A 21,513-nucleotide genomic window follows, 5' to 3' on the forward strand; every position below is an offset into this window, starting at 1 on the left:
GCTGGGTAATGCCCGGCCCCTACCCAGTGGGCCGCCCCAGGCTGCAGTAATGGCTGCTCTGCAGGGACGTACAGCAGCTGAGCACTTGGCAGAAGGCCAGGCCCTGACATTTATTTCCCAATACTTTTATTATTCCATCCTATGAGGGAACTGAGGCACAGTGTATTAAACTAACTTTCAACTGTGGCCTGTCATCCCAGTGGCCTTGGAGGCTGAGACTGGAGGATCGTGAGTTCAAAGCCAGCCTCAGCAACAGTGAGGCCCTAAGCGACTCAGTGAGACCCTGTCTCTAAATAAAATGCAAAATAGGGCTGGGGATGTGGCTCAGTGGTCCAGTGCTCTGAGTTCAATCCCTGGTACCCACCCACCCCAAAATAAGAAGAGTAACTTTCTCAGGATGTAAGTAGTAGAGTCTGGATTCAGTCTATCAGGATTTCTCAATGGGGGCTCTGCTGTCCTGTGCACTGTAGGAAGCTGAACAACATCCTTGGCCTCTGCCCACTAGATGTCACTAGCACACTCCCCAAATTGTGACCACCAAAAATGTCTGTAGGTATTGCCTTGTGTCCCCTGGGGATCAAAACCGCCCCAAGTCGAGATGTTAGCATTGCATATATTGTCTTTTATTTCAGAGGCAGTGTGTGTAATGCTTGTTTTTAAAGTCTAATCAATAGAGGTGTTTCCATTTATCTCAGATATCCTTCTGCCTCAAAATTAGATTCTGAGATCGGATAGAGTTGGATTGGAAGCCCAGCTCTGCCGCTTGTCCGCTGTGTGACTCAGGTAAGTGGGCTCTCTGAACCTCGGTCTCCTCATCATGTGCAGGAAATGATAGCCTTTCCTGCACAGGGCTGTGGGAATTCAGTGAGAAGCCCCGCTGAGCCTAGTCTGGAGCAGACACTTGAGAATCTTTGTTTCCTCTCTTCCCAGTACAGTCCTGCCTGGTCTTGTGCTCTGACAGCTGACTGTATTTGGCACTTCCTCTATTGTTGATTGCCACCAAAGCCATTTCCAGAGTCTCTGGGGAACATTTCTTCCCACACCCTCCCCTGCCACGTAAGGTCAGGGTGGAAGGCGTAGCCTCAGGATGTTGGTTCTCCTTTAACTGGAGCAAAGGCCAGCTGAAGGTCAGCTGTCTAGAGCCAACACTGGTTGGCCTCTGGTATTGTCCAAAAAGAATCAAAATAGCTACCATCCTGGACTGGGCCAGACACAAGGCCACCTGGCAGTGCTGAACGCTCACCTCCCCGTTGGTGGTGGGCATGTGGCTTGCCTGACAAGGGGCTCTGTCACCAGCTTTGTCACAGTGGCAGCCCTGAGCAGGTCTTTCTGGGCCTCGGGATGGACTTTTCCTCGATTGTGCTTTAAGTCCGAGGCTGAGAGCTCTGGTGTCGGCGTGGATGGGGTGAGACCTGCTGGACTTTCTAGAGCAAAGGAGGGTCCCAGAGAGAACGGGGAGAGTGGGCGGGTGGGGCCTGGCGGCGGCTCCTGTTCTCCCTGGTTGGGTAGAGAGCAGCTGTGTCTGGGCCTCCTGGTGTCCTGGCATTTACCGCACAGGTGCCGGCCCTCACTTTCTAGGCTGGTTTATCCTCAGGGCCTTGTTGAATCCCTATCTCTGTGTATGGCTTTCTTTAGTGAGGAATGTTTTACTATCACCACTTTAGACACGCGATACCCGGGCACCTTGCCCAAGGGACACCGGAAGGCTGTGGCCTTGGGTGTCTCTACTACAAAATTAATAGCTTTTTTCTTTTGGTACCAGGGATTGAATCCGGGGGCACTTGACCACTGAACCACACCCCCAACCCTTTCTTAAAAAAATTTTGATGTAGAGACAGGGTCTTCCTGAGTTGCTGAAGGCATCACTGAGTTGCTAAGGCTGGCTTTGAACTCACGATCCTCCTGCCTCAGCCTCCAGAACCTCTGGGATTGCAGGTGTGCGGCCACCTTGCCCAGCCAGCTTTTTTTTTTTTTTTCTCTTATAGAAAATAATACCTACATTTCATATAGAATATATTTGTAAGAAAAAATTTTCGGCAAAGAGAAGAGAAATTGTATTTAACTGCCTCCCCGCCCCCTCAACATGGGGGCTGTTCACATCTTGGCGTCTGTTTGCCTAGATCAGGGGCCTGCAGATGATAGCCCTCAGGCCACCTCTGCCTGTCCTCGTAAGCAGGGGCTTTGGAGGGCAGCTGTGACAAAAGCACTCCTCACATTTGCACGATGATGATGACTGTCCCCGGCACCTGTGTGAAGCCGGCCTCCTCCGCAGTCCCGCCCCAGGAGGTCTCGGAAGAGCATCTGCTCCCAGTGAGGCAGCAGCGGGAGGCCAGGCCACCTCCAGGCCGGAGGTGCTGGCCACTGCTTTGTCGTCATCCGGGCCCATATCTTGTTGCTTGTGGCATTTCAAGGGTTGCAGTCATTCATTTCTCTCTTTGTTCCTGAGGCGCAGAAGCCCATTTCTTCTTCTGACAGGCAGAGCCTTGGGTGGCTCCACTGGGGCTTGGGTGGCAGGTGACAGGTTTGGGAAGGTGGAAGGGCTTTGCCATGGGGCACTCTCTGGGGCATGGAGACTCTACGTAGCAGAAACATCCCCACATACACGCCACTTTTCCGGCCTACCCTGTGCAAGAGGCACAGAGCACCAGGCCTGCTGACTTGCGGGGGTCCCGGCTCTTTGGCCTGGCTGGGCCTCAGTTTGCCCATCTATAAAATGGAATTCCAACTTCCAGCTGCTCATGCGCTCCTGGCTTTGCTGATCCCTGCTTGGACAGCGGCCAGTGGCGTGCTGGTGGTCATCTCTGGGATCAAGTTCTTTACCAGGACTTTTGGCTCCTTGAATCCATTCAACCCTGGCCTCCCAAGATGCCTGACGGTGCGGTTGCCACACAGACCTCTGGTGGTTAACCTCTGACCTGATTCCTGGGGTGGGGGTGGCTCCCAAAGACCCCATCGGCAGGTTAATGGATTGGACTAAGTGTGCAACTTTATTCTGCTTCTATCAGGACCTCTCCAAGTGACAGCAACGAGATTTATTTATTTACTTATTTGGGTACACAGGTAGGCGGGTACTGGGGAGGGAACCCAGGGGCACTCTATCCCTGAGGTATGCCCCCAGACCTTTTAAATTTGTATTTAGAGAGAGGGTCTCTCCCCAAGTTGTTATGGCTGGCCTCAAACTTGCGATCCTTCGGCCTCAGCCTCCCACGTAGCTGGGATTACAGATGTGCACAACTGTGCCTGGCTGTTTGTTTATTTTTAAAGAGATGGAAACCCATCACCCCTGGAGAACAGGAAAGGAGATTAGCTGGAAAGCAGATGAGCAAGTGGTAACTGAATTAGCAGATCCAAGAAAGCTGGGAACCCCCTGCCACCGTCCCCAGATCTGTGCCGTGGAACCCCCAAAAGGCACAGGGGCTGGCGACATGGGGTGCGTGTGGAATTGGGGCTGAAGGGGGGTGGAGGGTGGCGGTACTAAAATGAGAAGGATGAGGTGAAGAGTCCCACGTCCCTTCTCTTGTCCCGCGGCTGGCTGTCACTCTGACCCCAGCAGAAGGCGGCAGAGGGAAGTGGAGCATTCTCGGGGACAAGCAGAGGGGTCTGACTGGAGATGGGTGGGTGGAGCTGCAGGGCTGGTCCCCTGTGTGTAGTCCTCGGAACTGCCCTGTGCCCAGGGTCCTGCTGGCCTCCGTGGTCTGAGCCAAAGACCCGGAGACCTCCCCAGGGAGTCTGCCCGGAGAGGGAGAAAGCCTCTGCGGCTTCCCCAGCACCCGGGCCACCAGACTGGCCCAGCAGCCCCACCCAGTGCTTCCAAGCTCAGTTTCCCACCGTCACGAGGGTGTGACCAGAGTCGACAGCCTTCGGGTGCCTGCCGACTCCTTCCATCCCCTTCCCTCCCTCCGTCTTTTGAACCAGGGCTTGGGGCTTGCTAGCCACACCCCCGCCCTTGGGGACAGTTTCTAACATGGAAGACAGAGCCCAGGCAAGCCGGCCTCAGACGGGAAACTTAGGAGAAGTAGTGTCACCCCGACCCTGCGAGGTCAGGCAGGACGCTACCCCACGGAACAGGCTGCTGTAGAGAAAGAGACCCCAGGATGCTGACCGTTTGAGAGCAGGGTAGAAGAGGAGGCTGAGGAAGAAGGTAGAAGAGAAGTCGGGGGGAGATGCACCCTAGGCTAGGAACGTCAGCACCCCAACAAGAGGACTCGAGGAAAGGGGAAGGTGAGGAGGTATTTGGAGACAAAGTCCTAGGAGGTGAATTTCCAGACTGAGCATCAGGGCTGGGGTGGGCTCAGGGGTGGGGCACCTGCCCAGCATGCCTGAGGCCCTGGGTTCTGTCCCCAGCAGTGCACACACAACCAGAGCAGATTCAGGGATCTGCAGCCTCATTAATGGCAGCAGACATACCTGGGCTCATCCCCATGAAGTTATCCTCTACCTGCGACAGAGAAGAGCCTCCAGGCTTCTGGATATGAAATAATAGGTTATCTACAAAGAATCAAGGATCTAAACCACCTCAGAAGTCATGACAAGATGGGACTGGTGCCGGACATGGTGGCACACACCTCTGATTCCAGAGGCTCAGGAGGATGAGGCAGGAGGATCGCGAGTTCAAAACCAGCCTCAGCAACATAGAGGTCCTAAGCAACTCAGGGAGACCCTGTCTCTAAAAAAAATACAAAATAGGGATGGGATGAAGATGATACTCCCTCCCAAAACTCTGAAGGAGGAGGTTTTCCTTTCTAAAATTCCATCCACTGTCAAATGATAGAGTTGAATATGAAGGCAGAAGAAAGACATTTTAGAATATGCAACGCCACAGAACACTTAGCCCACCAAATGCCCTTTCTTAGAAAGCTACTTAAGGATGCCATCCAATGAAACTAGAGAGTAAACTAAGGAAAAGCCTCACAGAAGACAGGAGATCCAACACAGCATCCAAGGGCGTCTCCAGGGTGGTGGTGACCAGGAGGCTCAGGGCACCCAAGAACAGGGCAGGTACGTTGAGGGTATCATTGTCACGTGCCCTGCCATCATCCTGTCTTGTTATCAGAAAAAGCTCCTAGAGGATGTGCTCCAGCAAGACAAGGGAGTCCATGGAGAAAGAGGGAACCCATTGATCCCCCAGAGATTCCTCTGAGGTTCTAATTCAGAGGAAGGGCAAATGGAGGTCTAAGGATCCAGCGAAGGGAAACCCCATGGGACACCCATGTAAGAGTTAGATTCTAACCTCTCAAGATGGGGAGGCCATAGATGATGTCTCCAGTGGACCATTCCTAAGAGTGTAGTTGTATGCCAGATAATGACCTTTCAGTCAATGACAGATCACTGATATGTCAGAGGTCCCTGTGAGATCGTTACCAAGTTCTGGCCTAGTTTGTGCAAATACACTCTCTGACGTTTGCATGGTAGCAGGACCGCCTAACTACACCCCTCTCCAAAGGCTTCCCCCTCATCAAGCAATGGGTGACTGAGGGCGCCTATTATTACATACTTTGCTAGTGTGAAGAGATGGGAAGAATCAACAGTGATCTCTTCTGGTGTGAGAGCAAAGGACCTCTATTTTGTTGTGATTTCAAAACATTGTTTTCAGTGTTTTTCCCTTAAAATTTGAAATATGCATACGAAAAAATTCATGGATTTTTTTTTTTTTTTTGTACCAGGGATTGAACCCAGGGGCACTTTACCACTGAGCTAAATTCCCAGCCCTTTTAATTTAATTTTTAAATTTCAAGACAGGATCTCACTAAGTTGCTTAGGGCCTTGCTAAATTGCTGAAGGTGGCCTCAAACTTTGGATCCTCCTGCCTCAGCCTCCTGAGCCACTGAGATTACAGGCGTGCGCCCCTGGTGCCCAGCAAGTTCAAGGAAGATTTAACAAGCCTGAAATATTAGAACATAGGCCTTCCTCCCTGATCATAAAACACCCATCCCTGGTAGAGAGTATTTTAGTATTTGAGTTCCTAAATTATAGTATGTCAACTAAAACTGAATTTGAGGCATGGCAAGTCAAGGGGTCGGTCGTACCCTCTGAGTTCAATCGCTGGTCTCCTGAGGTGGTGGGTGCTTCCTGCTCTTGAGCTTCCTGGTGAACTGCTTCAGGGTCTCAGGAGGCGACTGTGGGGTGGGGGCTCTGTTGCACCTGGTTTCCCTGTTGACGTGGGACTTACAGGTACGGAGTCCCCACGCCCTCCCTGAGCCCTGTCCCCTCCCTCATGGCGTCTCCCTCCGCAGGCCGAGCATGTCGGGGCTGCACCTGGTAAAGAGGGGCCGGGAACACAAGAAGCTGGACGCGCACAGAGACTTCACCGTGGCTTCCCCGGCCGAGTTTGTCACACGCTTTGGTGGGGATCGGGTCATCGAGAAGGTACAGAGGGTCCTGCACTCTGGGTGGGGCTGAGTGGGAGTGGAGGGGGGAACCAGCCTTAGGTTCCTCCCCGGTGCTGCGCAGAGGGGCCCAAGGGCCACCCCCTCGTGATAGTTGCTGGGTGCAGGGCGCTTGACTTCAGGAAGGCCTGGGGCCTGGCGCTGTTTGGTTATTCCTGATGGATTCCTGGACAAGGTGGACTCAGAGACCTAATGCTGGTCATCTGGGTCGGGTAGCTCAGGGGTGGCAGAGCCTGGGTTTAAACCCAGGCCCGTGTGGCTGCCAGGTCTCATCCTCCTCCATTTCATCTGGATGCCGTGTCTGGTAGCCACCGCAGAAGCAGTAGCAGCAGGAAACCATTTCTTGAGGGCCCACTTGGGGGCAGCTGCCTGTTACCTGCTCTATGACATTGGCCATCTCCACAGCTTTATCAGCGGGTTTTATTTTCACAGATTTGGAAATTTGGAAACTGAGGTCCAGAGAGGGGAAGTTGCCCGATGGTGGGTGTGGGATTTGGACCCCAGCTGTGGGACCCAGAGGCCCCCATGCCCTGACCCATCCTAGTGAGAGCAGCACTGACCCGTGGAGACCTCCTCGGTTCCTGCCCTGCCGTGGCCGGTCTTGTGGTTGAGAGTCTCCCAGCCTGTCCCAGACCCTGAGGCTTAGACTCCTGAGGAGGATCCAGAAGCTGCATTTTGGTCACACTCACCAGGGACTATTTTGCACCAGCCCAGCAGGGGGCGGGCATGGAGTTCTCAGGGGTCAGGAGGCCTCCTGTGCCCAGAGCTGCTGCACTTGGTGGCTTAGGATCTGACCTTGGCTCGAGGGAAAGCCACAGCCATGGGGATTACAGCAGCAAGCCCCCTTCCTCCACCATCCCAAGTTGGCTACCAGAATGTGCTAAAACAAATGGGGCCACCCAGAACCCTTCTCTCTCGACCAAGTCTTGCTTTGGTAATAAGAATGAGAAAGGGACCGTCCAGCCGGTTCATCATTCCTTCCTGAGAGGCATTTTAAAAAATTGTTCTTATCAGTTACACGTGACAGTAGGATGTGTTTGATATATTATACATATAAGGAGTATGACTTCCCATTGTGTGGTTGAATATGATGTGGAGTTGCACTGGTTGTGTATTCACATCGCACATAGGGAAGTGATGTCCGACTCATTCTACTATCTTTCCCACTCCCATCCCCCCTCCATTGCCTTTATTTCCCTTTGTCTAATCCAAAGTACATCTCATCTTTCCTACCACCCCCTTTTTGTGATTAAGCATCCACATATCACAGAGAACATTCAGCCTTTGGTTCTTTGGGACTGGCTAATTTCACTTAGCATGATAGTCTCCCGTTCCATCCATTTACTGGCAAATGCCATAATTTCATTCTTCTTTATGGCCGAGTAAAATTCCATTGTGTATAAGTAGCATATTTTCTTTATCCATTTATCTGTTGAAGGGCACCTAGGTTGGTTCCAAAGCTTAGCTGTTGTGAATTGAGCTGCTATAAACATTGATGTGGCCATCACTGTAGTATGCTGATTTTAAGTCCTTTGTGTATAAACTGAGGAGTGGGATAACTGAGTCATATGGTGGTTCCATTTCAAGTATTCTGAGGAATCTGCATACTGCTTTCCAGAGTGGCGGCACCAATTTGCAGTGTGTGAGTGTACCTTCCCCCACAACCTCGCCAGCATTTATTGTTCCTTGAATACATTTGTTATATCCTTGATGATTGCCATTCTGACTGGAGTGAGATGGAATCTTAGTGCAGTTTTAATTTGCATTTCTCTAAGAAGTGTTTTTGACAGGGTGGAAAGAATACTGACCCTGAGACTGTTCTGGACTCTGGGGTCAAATTCTAGTGCAGCTGCTCATGGGATGTGAATTCCTTGGGATCAGTTTTCCCTCCCATAAAATAGAGGCAACCACATTCAGAATCCCTAATGAGACTTGCCTGGCAGGGCTTCAGGGAGATTGTACAGAGGTCCGGAGGATTTCTTTGACGAGATTGTTTTGTAAGTCAGAACTTGAGGACAGACTCCGCGGAGTGTTCCCTCCCTCACTAGGTATTGAACCCAGAGGTATTCTACCTACCACTGAGCTCCCTACCCAGAACTTTTTTCCTTCATTCTTGTTTTCTTTTGAGACAGGGTCTGGTTAGTTGTCCAGTCTGGCCCTGAACTTGCAATTACGGGCATGCATCACCAACACCCAGGCTAATTTGTTTTGTGAAACAAGAAAACTGGGGTTTGGTTTTATTTCTGAAAGCCCAGGCGGGGAGGACAGCCAGCTGGCTTCCTGGTGGGGATGTAAAGCCCAGAGAGGGAGATCTACCTAAAGCCACACAGGAGTTCAGCACACACCGAGGAGTCCACACCAGGACTTGTTCCCTGCCCTCTGCTGATCCTTCCTACCAAATCCCAGACCCTGGGCCTTTAGATCCCAGAGGCCGCTGGGGGGACAGCTCAGAGCTCAGGTGATTGCTGAGTGCCCGCTCCGCCCCTTGCTGGCCATGTGACCTTAGGAAGGTGCCATGACTCCTCTGAGTTTTGGTGTCTTTAACCCAAATAGGATAATAATGAAGCCTCTTCCAAGGGCAGCTGTGAGGATGAACTGAGGTAGGCGAAATGCAGTTGCCCTGTGGCTTGTCACCGCCAAACTGTCTCGCGGAGGTGTTCTCTCTTCCGTGCCTTCCATTGTCCACACACTCGGCCGCAAACCTCGAGCGCCTGGCTCTGAGCGGCGACGTGCTGTAGAAACCCAGAGAGACACGAAGCGCCGCGGGCGCTATGCGAGGCCGGCCTGGGTGGAGGGCCTCCGCCGCGGGCAGACGGGCACCTGACTGTCTCCTGGTTGTGCCCTGCAGGTGCTCATTGCCAACAACGGGATCGCCGCGGTCAAGTGCATGCGCTCCATCCGCAGGTGGGCCTATGAGATGTTCCGCAACGAGCGAGCCATCCGGTTTGTGGTCATGGTGACCCCCGAGGACCTCAAGGCCAATGCAGGTGCCTGACCCTCACCTCTCGTCCATCATTCTCTGCGCATGCCTCCTCTCATGAGTCTGAATTTGTTTGCCCCTCCTCCTTCCCTCCCTCCCTCCCTTCCTTCTTTCTTTTTTGGTACCAGGGATGGAACTCAGGGGCACTCAACCACTGAGCCCCATCCCCAGCCCTATTTTGCATTTGATTTAGAGACAGGGCCTCCCTGAGTTGCTTAGGGCCTTGCTTTGGCTGAGGCTGGCTCTGAACTTGCCATCCTCCTGCCTCAGCCTCCCCAGCCGTTCGGATGACAGGCGTGGGCCACTGTGTCCAGCTGCTCCCTCTTTCTTTAACTAAGCATCTGCTCTTAACATGAGTGAGTTGTGGCACTGACACTGAGTGTCCCCCTCTCTTCTCTGGAACAGTCTGGTGCGTTTCCTTCCTGGCATTGACTCCTGACTGCTTGTGAAGCCCGAGTGAGGCACTGAGTTCCATCCTCAGCACCCCATAAAAATAAATAAATAAGCTGGGTGCGGTGGCACCCACCTGTAAGCCTGGTGGCTCAGGAGGCTGAGGCAGGAGGATCTTGAAACACGCTCCCCCCCCCCCCCCCCCGCCCCAATAAACCTATCCCTTTCCAGACCCTTTTTCACGGAGCAGCCAAAGTGATGTTTTGAAAACCCGCTCAGGTCTTGTCCTGCCCCTTCTCGAATGGCTGCAGAGCCCGGTGCTGTTCCCAGGCCATAAAGCTCAGCGCTGTCCCGTGAGTCCTCCTGGAGCACAGGCCCTGGGCTGCACCCTGCAGGGACACAGCTTTGTCTGTTTCTCACAGCTCATTTTACAGATGAGTCAGTTGGGGCTCTGGGACATAAATTTGTCACTTGCCCAGTGTCCCATGACCAGCATGTGACACAGGTGGGACTGGAAGTTCGGTGTGTCAGAGTTCAGAGCCCCCTATCCCCCAGGGGCCTCCATCATGCTAGACTATCAATCCAGACCCTCACCCTGGCAAGGAAGGCCACTCAGGCCCTGCTGGGCACCTGCCTTACCAACTGGTGCCCTCCCTCTCTGGGTCCCTGTCACACTGGCCTCTGGTGGCTCCTGGGCCACCCTGCACTTCCCTCCTGCCGAGTGCTGTCAAGGCTGGCCTCCGGCACCACCCCCTTTTGCCTGGCAGGCCCCTCCCCCACCTTCAGAGCTCCATGTCCTCCTCTCTTCTCTGGAAAGGTCTGGTGCGTTTCCTTCTGGCACTGACTCCCGACTGCAGTTATTATCTCCATTTTCTTGTTTATCTTCTCTGACATTAAAGAAAGACTGGCTGCCGACAAGGACCTTGTGACAGAGCCTAGGAGACCCCTGGGACCTCCCCAGTGGCCGACATCGGAAGCAGGCGGGCTGGAGGACGTGGTGGCACTGGTCTTTGAATGGAGTCTAGCTTTCACAGTCCCAAACACTGCCCAGCCACCGTCCTCTCACCTCATTCTTTGCCCTCCTCCCTGAGTGACTTTTTAGGACATGTTTCTAGAGTGGAACTTCTAGCTTAAAGAGCATGAGTTTTAAATTTAATTATTTGGGACCAGGTTGGACCCAGGGATGCTTCACCCCTGAGCTGCATCCCTGTCCCTTTTTATTTATTCATTTATTTTTGAGATAGGGTCTCACCAAGTTGCCTAGGGCCTCACTACGTTGCTGAGGCCGGCCTCAAACTTGCCTCAGACTCCCAAGTTCCTGGAATCCCAGGTGCGTGCCAGCATACCTGGCATTTTTAATTTAATTTTATTTTCAGTGTGCTGCGGATCCAGGGCTCATGCATGCTAGGCAGGTGCCCAACCACCGAGCTCCTTCCCAGCCCCGAGCAGGAGTGTTTTAGCATCAAAACATCGTGTTGCATTCAGCCCTCAAAAGGAAGGAAATCTTGTCATATGCGGCAACGTGAATGGACCTTGAGGACATTATGCCAATTGGAATAAACCAGTCCCCAAAAGACAAATACCGTATGAGTCCCCTGGTAAGAGGGGACTAGAATAGTCGGATTCCTAGGGACAGCGTGCAGAACAGGGAGCGCCAGGGTCTTCAGGGAGGGGAAGGGTGTTTATGAGTGCACAGTTTAGATCTGTAAGATGAGAAGGTTCTGAAGATTTGATTCACAGTGATGTGGAACACTAGTGAACTGCACACCAAATGGATATGATGCTGAAGTTTACGTTTCACACACACACACACACACATACACACATTTTGTACTGGGGACTGAACCTAGGGGCACTTAACCATTGAGCCACATCCTCAGTCCTCTTTTTGTATTTTTCTTTTAAGAGAGAGAGAGAGAGAGAGAGAGAGAGAATTTTTTTAATATTTATTTTTCAGTTTTCAGTGGACACAACATCTTTATTTTATTTTTATATGGTGCTGAGGATCGAACCCAGCGCCCCGCGCATGCCAGGCGAGCGCGTTACTGCTTGAGCCACATCCCCAACCCCTCTTTTTGTATTTTAAGACAGAGTCTTGCTGAGTTGCTTTAGGGCCTTGCTGAGTTGCTGAGGCTGGCTGTGAACTCGCCATCCTCCTGCCTCAGCCTCCTGAGCCGTTGGGATCACAGGTGTGTGCCACTGTGCCCGGCAGTGTTATGTATTTCTTTACAATTAAAAGAAACCCATTGATTGTTTAATGGTAAAACAATATCAAGATAAACTTTATTTTTTTTTAATCCCCCTAATCCCCCTACCTGTAGACGGCTTCCTGTGTCTTTGTCCTCGTCTGGCCTTGTCCAGTCACACCTGTGCTCACATACATCCCATCCGGCTCTTTGAGTTCCCGTGTTGGGCCGTGGCTGACATGACGCCTTCACGGCTTGTTCTCAGGGAGCAGATTGTAGCTGCCCCTTCTGGTTTCTGCCGTTGACTTGCAGACACTGACCTCCCTGCTGTTCAATTCCAGAATACATCAAGATGGCGGACCAGTACGTCCCCGTCCCTGGGGGGACCAACAACAACAACTACGCCAACGTGGAGCTGATCGTGGACATTGCCAAGAGAATCCCCGTGCAGGTAACTGGGCAGGTGCCTGGTGTGCCTAGGGCGGGTGATGCCCCTGAGCCCTGGGACAGGTGGGTGCTGCCGTTCAGAAGGGGCAGAGGCACTGGGTCCCCCAGGATGAAGGGCAGGGAAGAGGCTGATAGTGTGAGGGGCCGCGAGAGCTTTTTTCTTTTCCGTACTGGGGTTTGAACTCAGGGGCACTCAACCACTGAGCCCCCGCCCCCCCCCCTCCGCCCCGGCCCCAACCCTATTCTGTATTTTATTTAGAGACAGGGTCGCACTGAGGTGCTCAGGGCCTCACTTTTGCGGAGGCTGGCTTTGAACTGGCGATCCTCCTGCCTCAGCCTCCTGAGCCACTGGGATGACAGGCTGCACCACTGTGCCCAGCAGGGAGGTGAGATTTTGAAGGAGGCTCTTTTACCCCTTTCTGTGTTTGCAGGCCGTGTGGGCTGGCTGGGGCCACGCCTCCGAGAACCCCAAGCTTCCGGAGCTGCTGTGCAAGCACGGGATCGCTTTCCTAGGTACAGTGTGTCCTCCAGCAGACGGCGGGAATCAGGGCTCAGGAGCGTGCTCACCTGGGTCACAGCCTCTCTCTGGGGCTGCTCTGTGGGGCGAGGGTCACTGTGCCTCCCCATGTCACCTTTTCATTGTGAAGAGCAAAGGAGTCCAGGGTGGGAGGGCACACTGGGTGAATCCATTCGGTCACAGCACCTGGAGCTGTAGCCATGGTTACCACAGAGGGAAGCTGCTGGGGCCAGCGGAACCCCCTGCTGGGTTTCAACCAAGTTCAGGTATCTGATAGGTTGGGAGGTCCTGTTTCTGAGAGCGTCACATCTTTGTGCCGTTTCTCAGGTCTTTAGAGTGCCCTTGAGACCATAGTCCCCCATCTGTCTCATTAAGTCAAACGATCCTTGTTGCCTTATGGCATTTGTTGGCTTCTGGATTTTTTTCTTGTGTGCATCTCTGTTAACTGTACATGTACATGTGTCCTTCTGTGCCTCTGGGGATTGGCTCCACAACCCCTGCAGATGCCCAGATCTGCACATGCTCAAAGCCCTTCAATAAAATGCCATAGTATTTTCATACAACCTCCTGTATACTTTAAGTCATCTCTAGATTACCTAATACAACATCAATGCTATGTTATTCTGTATTATTTAAGGAATAATGACAGGAAAAAAGTCTGTACATGTACATTCCCAGTGATTTGGGGGGGTGGGAGGAGGGAGGGCACCAGGGATTGAACTCAGGGGCACTCGACCACTGAGCCCCATCCCCAGCCCTATTTTGTATTTTATTTAGAGACAGGGTCTCACTGAATTGCTTAGTGCCTCACTTTTGCTGAGGCTGGCTTTGATCTCACAATCCTCCTGCCTCAGCCTCCTCTTTTATTTTGAGACAGGGTCTCACTAAGTTGCCTACCACTTTGCTGAGTTTTGGAGGGTGGCCTCAAACTTGTGATCCTCCTGCCTCGGTCTCCCCAGTTACTGGGATTACAGGCGTGACCCACCACACCCAGCCAGATGCCAGACACAACTGCTAAAATGTATTTTCCATTCTTGGTTAGTTGAGTCCTTGGATGCTAAAGGCCAGAGGGATGGAGATGGACTCGCAGAGCTGAGTCATTGTGACAGAGCCTAGCAGACCCACAAAACTGAAAATATTTCCTGTCCAGTTCTTTATAGAAAATACTTGCTGCCCCACCCAGCTCTCCGAGGTGCTGGCTTGCTCCCTTGGTCCGGCTTTTGGCTGTCCCTCCACGTGAATCTCGTGTGAGCCACGTGGCTTGGTTGCCGCTCAGGTGTGTTCATAGTGCGCAGGTGTTGAAGGCCGACCCAGGCAACAGCAGACAGATGCTCTTCCCCTCTGCAGGAGGTCAGGCTCCTCCAGGGCTGGAAGCTGAGTGCTTCTCCCTGTCACCTTACTCCCCACCTGGTCCTGCCCCCTGCACTTGCTTCTGGGTCCCCTGACTGATGGGATTCTGCTGTCCTTCTTGCCCAGGTCCCCCCAGCGAGGCCATGTGGGCCTTGGGAGATAAGATCGCCTCCACCATCGTGGCCCAGACCCTCCAGATCCCAACCCTGCCCTGGAGCGGAAGTGGTAAGGGACCTATGGGGGGAGCTTCTTGGCTCAGTCTTGCTGCTGTGAGCAGTCCCCCTGAGAGGAGTGTGCTTTTAAAAATTCTTTTGTTTAAAAAAAGTATTAAACCTTACGCAGGTGGTTTGACTTCATTGTAGCCAACTTCGAAAATGTGAGATGTCCACAAAAGAAACAGAAATCCCCCATAATCCTATGATCTGTGTTGAACATTTATCGCATTGAAGATGTCTCCTTTTTCAGGCTTTTTAAATGGACTTAGCCTTTAAAAAAACCAATCTTATATTTCCTAGTTTGTGACTTATTTTTTTCTCCTTCTGAGTATCTATGTTAGCAAATACACTTTACACCATTTAAAATGTCTGCATGGGATTATCCTATGGATATGCTATAATTTCCTTAATAATCCTTTGTAGTTTTATACAATCTGGGTTATTTCCTAATTAGTTTTCTGGTTTAAAAAATTAGTCAAAGGAGTGGAGCTTTGATAATCGATAAGCTTACAGGTGCTTTCTAATCATCTTCCTAGGATAAATTCCTAAGGTGGATTTCTAGAACAAGTTAAAAAATAAACAGGAAAAAGTCTCAGGAGTTTCCTGTTCAAGTTGATATTTTCCTCCAAGACTTGAAAAATTTCCATGGGTGAGCCCCATGGTTTCCGGGTCATGTGATTCTCCCATCCTGGGAGCCTTCAGCCCTGTCTGTGACTCTCCAGGCCTGACAGTGGAGTGGACAGAGGACGATTGGCAGCAGGGGAGGCCAGTCAGCGTCCCTGAGGACGTGTACAACCAGGGCTGCGTGAGGGACGTCGAGGAGGGCCTGGAGGTGAGCTGGGGGGCGCCCTTCCTCCTCCCCCTCCTCCTGCTCCCCCTCCTCCTCCTGCTCCTCCTCCCCCTCCCCCTCCCCCTCTCCCCCTCCCCTCCCCCCTCCCCCCTCCCCCTGCTCCCCACCAGCTGCCTCCACTCTAAGGAGGTCTGTTTGGTCTGTTTGTCCTTTGCCCCCAGGAAGCAGAAAAAATTGGTTTCCCAGTGATGATCAAAGCTTCTGAAGGCGGTGGAGGGAAAGGGATCCGGAAGGCGGAGAGCGCGGAAGACTTCCCCATGCTCTTCAGACAAGTGAGCAGCGGGTGTCTTTGGGGTCTTTCCCTCCAGCTTACTCCTGTTGGCATTAGTCCATCACCACCAGGAAGCCACGTGCAGGAGTCGTGTCCTGGGTGTGTTGTATGTGCCCTCTCTCAGTAATCCTGCAGTGCTCGGGCTTGACGGGGACCTTGCATGTGGTGGGCAGGGGCTCTAACCACTGAGCCACATCCCCATCCAGGTTGTGTTGTGAAGCAGGTGCATACCTCGGTCTGTGTGGACCTTCACACCTTCTCCTTAGAGGGTGGGAGTTTATGAATTCAAGAATTTCAGAGATGCTGGGTCAAAATATCTGTTAATAACTATTTGCCTCTTGAGAGGCAGAATGTTATGTAAATTTTTTTTATTGGTTGTTCACAACATTACAAAACTCTTGACATATCATATTTCATGTATTAGCTTCAAGTGGGTTATGAACTCCCATTTTTACCCCAAATACAGATTGCAGAATCACATCGGTTAGACATCCACATTTTTACATAATGCCCTATTAGTAATTGTTGTATTCTGCTACCTTTCCTATCCCCTACTATCCCCCCTCCCCTCCCCTCCCATCTTCTCTCTCTACCCCATCTACTGTAATTCATTTCTCTCCTTGTTTATTTTCCCATTCCCCTCACAACCTCTTATATGTAATTTTGTATAACAATGAGGGTCTCTCTCCATTTCCATGCAATTCCCCTTTTCTCTCCCTTTCCCTCCCACCTCATGTCTTTGTTTAATGTTAATCTTTTCTTCCTGCTCTTCCTCCCTGCTCTATTCTTAGTTGCTCTCATTATATCAAAGAAGATATTTGGTATTTGTTTTTTAGGGATTGGCTTGCTTCACTAAGCATAATCTGCTCTAGTGCCATCCATTTCCCTGCGAATTCCATGATTTTGTCATTTTTTAGTGCTGCGTAATACTCCATGGTGTATAGATGCCACATTTTTTTAATCCATTCATCCATTGAAGGGCATCTGGGTTGGTTCCACAGTCTAGCTATTGTGAATTGTGCTGCTGTGAACATCGATGTGGCAGTATCCCTGTAGTACACTCTTTTAAGGTCTTCAGTGAATAGTCTGAGAAGGGCAATAGCTGGGTCAAATGGTGGTTCCATTCCCAGCTTTCCCAGGAATCTCCATACTGCTTTCCAAATTGGCCGCACCAATTTGCAGTCCCACCAGCAATGTACAAGAGTACCCTTTTCCCCACATCCTCGCCAGCACTTGTTGTTGTTTGACTTCATAATGGCTGCCAATCTTACTGGAGTGAGATGGTATCTTAGGGTGTTTTGATTTGCATTTCTCTGACTGCTAGAGATGGTGAGCATTTTTTCATGTGCTTGTTGATTGATTGTATGTCCTCCTCTGAGAAGTGTCTGTTCAGGTCCTTGGCCCATTTGTTGATTGGGTTATTTGTTATCTTATTGTCTAATTTTTTGAGTTCTTTGTATGCTCTGGATATTAGGGCTCTATCTGAAGTGTGAGGAGTAAAAATTTGTTCCTATTGTTATGTAAATTTAGGAATATTGGAGTTTTTAACATTTCTATATGATCAATTTCAATTGTGAGAACTGTCTATTTTTTTTTTTTACTTGAAGCTAATTTTTTCTTTAAAACAGTATGCATGTTACTAGCAATGTCTTAAAAACAATTATACTGGGGTCTAATGCTCCCATGCCTAGGCATGTAATAAATTTTGTGTATTCTATTCCTTATAAAAAGAAAAATTATACTGGCCATTCTCCCACTCTTAAAACTATTTAAACATTTCTAGGTTTTCTTCTAGACTTGTTCACGTGTACATCTGATAAAGTTATATTGGCCCATACAAAATTTTCTTCTCCATAAAAAAGTTTCTAAATGATAGATCTTGAACATTTTCACCATGTTATTCCAATCCTCAGTTACTTTTATGATGATACATATTCCACATGCCATTGTAAAAAAAAAACTTATGAAAGTACTTCTTCTCTGCTAAATGTTTAGCTTATTTCCAATTACCTTGTTATGAATAATCTATTGTGTTCTGTAGAATTGTCTTAATCTGTTTTCTGTTGCTATTAACTGGGTGTTGCTAACTGGTATTGCTCTAAAGAAAAGAGGTATCTATTTCAGGTCACAATGGTCTGACGCTGAGGGGCTGCATCATATGATGGCTTTCTTACTGGCACAGTCTCAAGGTGCCTCAGGGTATCACATGGGTGTAGACAAGGGAGTGAGTGTGTGTGTGTGTGTGTGTGTGTGTGTGTGTGTGTGTGTGTGTATGTGTATGTACATGCGCACATGTCCCTTGGGTCTCTTTCTTTTTATAAGGCCACCAACGTTTGATCATGGGGCCCTCACTCTGATGATCTTACGTAATTGTAACCACCTCCCAAAGGCCTCCCCTCCAGACACCATAGTCCGGTTACTCCTCTTAAGCTCACAATGGGAGTTAGACTCCTGTCTGAATTTCAGAAGGGACAAGCCATATTCAAAACATAGCAAGTATCACGAGCATCACTAGGGCTGAGGATGTAGCTCAGTGGGAGCGTGCTAGCATGTGTGAGGCCCTGGATTCGATCCTCAGCACTGCATATAAATAAATAAAATAAAGGTATTGTGTCCATCTATATAACTAAAAGCATATACTTAAAAAAAACAACAACTCCATATTATTTAATACTATAAATCATGCTTAGCTATTTTCCTCTTCTGAGTTCTTTTCTTAGAGAAAGTCCTAGGGAGACAGACTGAGCTAAGTTGCGTGCCCTTGGTCCATATCAAGAAATTGCTTACTAGGCAGGTTTCACCAGTGCCATTGCTCACGGCAAATTGTGTCACATAAAGAATGTAGTGGCTTTGCTACCTGGTTATCTTGTGAGGTATACAGCGTTTTTAGTGGGACTCGGAGGCAAAGGATTTAGATTTGTAGGAAAGTTTCAGCAGCAGGACAGAGATCCCTGCTCCCCGTCCCCCACTGGCCCACTCTTGACTACTGCCCCATCTGTCAAAGCTGAGAGGTGAACCTAGAGGACTGTTTCTGTTAATCCATTATGTCCCAGCGTCCCCTATGTAGGATGCCTATAAAACCTTAAATGGGCCAAGTTTGGTGGCATACGCATGTCATCCCAGGAGGCTGAGGCAGGAGGATCTCGAGTTCAAAGCCAGCCTCGGCAACTTAGCAGGACCCAGTCTCTAAATAAAATATAAAAAAGGGCTGGGGATGTGGCTCAGTGTCCCTGGGTTCAGTCCCTGGTACCAAAACAAAAACCATCAACGGAGCTCAACTTATATCATATATGGTACATAATGGGTTTTAAGTTGGTTGCAGACTTGATTTGCATTTCAGGAATTTCCCCACGAATGTCCTTTTCCTGCTACAGGATCCGGTCTTGGATACCATGTTGCTTTAGGTATCATAGAGATTTTAAAATCTCTTTTTCTTTTTAGTTTTTAAAACATAGACAGTCTTTTAGAGTCACCATAAAATAGGTCAGCAAGTAGAGAGTGCGTGTGCCCCCACCATCACACACCCAAGCCTCCCCCAGACTCTTGAGGGCTTTAGGGAAGGTCCTTAGTGTAAGAAGTCACACAAGTGAGGGACGTGGCAAGAATGGAAAAGTCCCTTTCAGGATCACCTCCCAGCCCCGTCTCCTTGCTCAGATGACTGCCGGCTGCAGCTGGTCTCTTTCCAGCACCGGCTCTGTCTGGACTGTGACCTAGACGTTTGCACAGTTTAGTTTATCATTTTAAGTACAGGTGGAACCATCCCATAGATGACTGCAACTTGCTTCCCCCCCTTTTTTTTCACATCATCTTCTTTTCTCTCCTTCTGCTTGTTTTCTTGGTGCATTAGAGTCGTACATACTGATGGGATTTGCTGTCACACCTGTAGGTGACATGCCTACAGGGGACCATCTTTCAGCCATGAAAAGCATGGAGTAAGTCTGTCTAGAGTTCCGCAGAGACAGCCAGCTGAGGAGCACGTGGAATCTGGGGGAAAGGCAGATGGGAGTGTTTTGTCCTGTTTTTTGTTAAAAGAAATATTCTGTTTATGTGTTACTGCAGGTGTAGAAGAAAATCAGTTTGTACACCAAACTTTCCCCCCACATTTCTTTTTTTAGGGGGGTACTGGGGATCGAACTCAAGGGCACTCAACCACTGAGCCACATCCCCAGCCCCATTTTGTATTTCGCTTAAAGACAAGGCCTCGCTGAGATACTTAGCTCCTTGTTTTTGCTGAGTCTGGCTCTGAACTTGCAATCCTCCTGCCTCAACCTCCCACGCTGCTGGGATGACTGGCGTGTGCCACCATACCTGGCTTTTCCTCCCATTGTGAGATATAATTGTCAAGTAAAAATGGATATATTTAAGGCATGCAACTTGATGTTCTTAATTTTATGTGTATGTGGTGGAATGATTTATTGCTTCATGTGGTGACCATTTTTGTCTGTGTTAGTGAGAATACTTGCAATTTCTCTTTGTAGATTTCAAGCATACAACATATTATTATTAACTATCATCACTATGGTGTAGATCTCCAGAAACCGGAATCAGTGTATTATATGTAGAGATGAGATTTGGGGGCGGGGATTTCAACATTTTCACAATGTGAGAATGTGAGAGAGAAAACAATATTTAAAAATCAGCAGATCCTTTGGGAAGTCCCTAAACTGCATCATTGCTGTCATCAGATGAGCTCTTCTGGGAACTTCTAGAAGCTTCCAGAGCTGCTTTCCCCATGAAGAGTGGCTGGCTCTGCTTCCCCCACAGGTGCAGAGTGAGCTCCCGGGCTCACCCATCTTTCTCATGAAGCTGGCCCAGCACGCCCGGCACCTGGAGGTCCAGGTCCTCGCTGACCAATACGGGAACGCGGTGTCGCTGTTTGGGCGGGACTGCTCCATCCAGCGGCGGCATCAGAAGATCATCGAGGAGGCTCCGGCCACCATTGCCACGCCGGCCCTGTTGGAGTTCATGGAGCAGGTGTGTTTGACACAGCGGGGCTTCTGTGTGCGCATGTGCATGTGCGCTGCCAGAGCTCCATCCCAGCTCAGAGTGGCCCAGGACCTTCTGTAGCCACGTGGCTGGAGAGTGGGGCATGCGCCCGAGAAGAGGAGGGGGAGGCCCGTTTCAGGGCCGATTGCGTCTCCTGGGTGTTTTGGATCAGGTCATCTCTGAGGTCCCCAAATATTCCCAGGTCACAGGTCCTCGGCCTGCCCTGGGTGAGGGAGCTGTTGCCGTTTACAGCTATCTGAGAGGACCCCCGGGTCCTGCTCTGTGTCTTTGCAGTGCGCCGTCCGCCTGGCCAAGACCGTGGGCTACGTGAGCGCAGGGACAGTCGAGTACCTCTACAGCCAGGACGGCAGCTTCCACTTCCTGGAGCTGAACCCGCGCCTGCAGGTGGAGCATCCCTGCACCGAGATGATCGCCGACGTCAACCTGCCCGCCGCCCAGCTGCAGGTGAGCCCGGCCGTCCTTCCCGCCCTCTCTCAACTGCCTGTCCCCTGCGGAATGGCCGTTTTGATGTGTGAGTAGCATTTGGAGCTATGACAACTAAGAACCTTCTGGAAAGTGATTTGTCCCTTTTGTCCAGCCAAGAGCCCTTGAAGACACGGGTGAAGGCTGTGGACTTGGTCCCGGTAGAAGGCATTTCATGCATTTTCAGAGCCGAATACCCTTTTCTCCACCCAGAGAGGTGTTCTCAACACTCGGACCCCCCATTATCACCCTCTGAGGAGATTTACAGACGTTTTTTCCTAGTCCCTTTCCTTTGTCACCCCAGATACACTTTCTGTCTCTTTGGGGACTCTAGATAGATCTGTGCTTTACATATAAAAAGAGTATTTTCCACTCCCTTGGGGACAGTGTGACACCTGTTGACAACACGTGACCCACAGTGAAGGACTCTGCATTAACTGAAATTCCCCAAT

The 21,513-nt window shown here is 50.4% G+C and overlaps 1 protein-coding gene across 7 annotated transcripts in view; it reads left to right on the plus strand.

Annotated features, from left to right (window-relative positions):
- ACACB (acetyl-CoA carboxylase beta) overlaps positions 1 to 21,513 on the plus strand; it is a 125,411-nt gene that overhangs the window by 38,814 nt on the left and 65,084 nt on the right. For 6 of the 7 annotated variants that reach the window (XM_081286017.1, XM_081286015.1, XM_081286016.1 and 3 more), the window contains 9 exons: positions 6,234 to 6,366; positions 9,235 to 9,373; positions 12,284 to 12,393; positions 12,821 to 12,902; positions 14,383 to 14,481; positions 15,194 to 15,303; positions 15,483 to 15,593; positions 20,357 to 20,566; positions 20,873 to 21,043. In XM_081286017.1, coding sequence (XP_081142143.1) covers positions 6,234 to 6,366; positions 9,235 to 9,373; positions 12,284 to 12,393; positions 12,821 to 12,902; positions 14,383 to 14,481; positions 15,194 to 15,303; positions 15,483 to 15,593; positions 20,357 to 20,566; positions 20,873 to 21,043 — 1,165 coding nt within the window. Of the gene's footprint in view, positions 1 to 763; positions 784 to 6,233; positions 6,367 to 9,234; positions 9,374 to 12,283; positions 12,394 to 12,820; positions 12,903 to 14,382; positions 14,482 to 15,193; positions 15,304 to 15,482; positions 15,594 to 20,356; positions 20,567 to 20,872; positions 21,044 to 21,513 lie in introns of those variants that run through there. The other variant, XM_081286021.1, reaches the window with a different exon arrangement.

This window comes from Spermophilus citellus (genome assembly GCF_964194105.1).
Source record: "Spermophilus citellus genome assembly, chromosome: 3".
Lineage (NCBI taxonomy): Eukaryota > Metazoa > Chordata > Mammalia > Rodentia > Sciuridae > Spermophilus > Spermophilus citellus.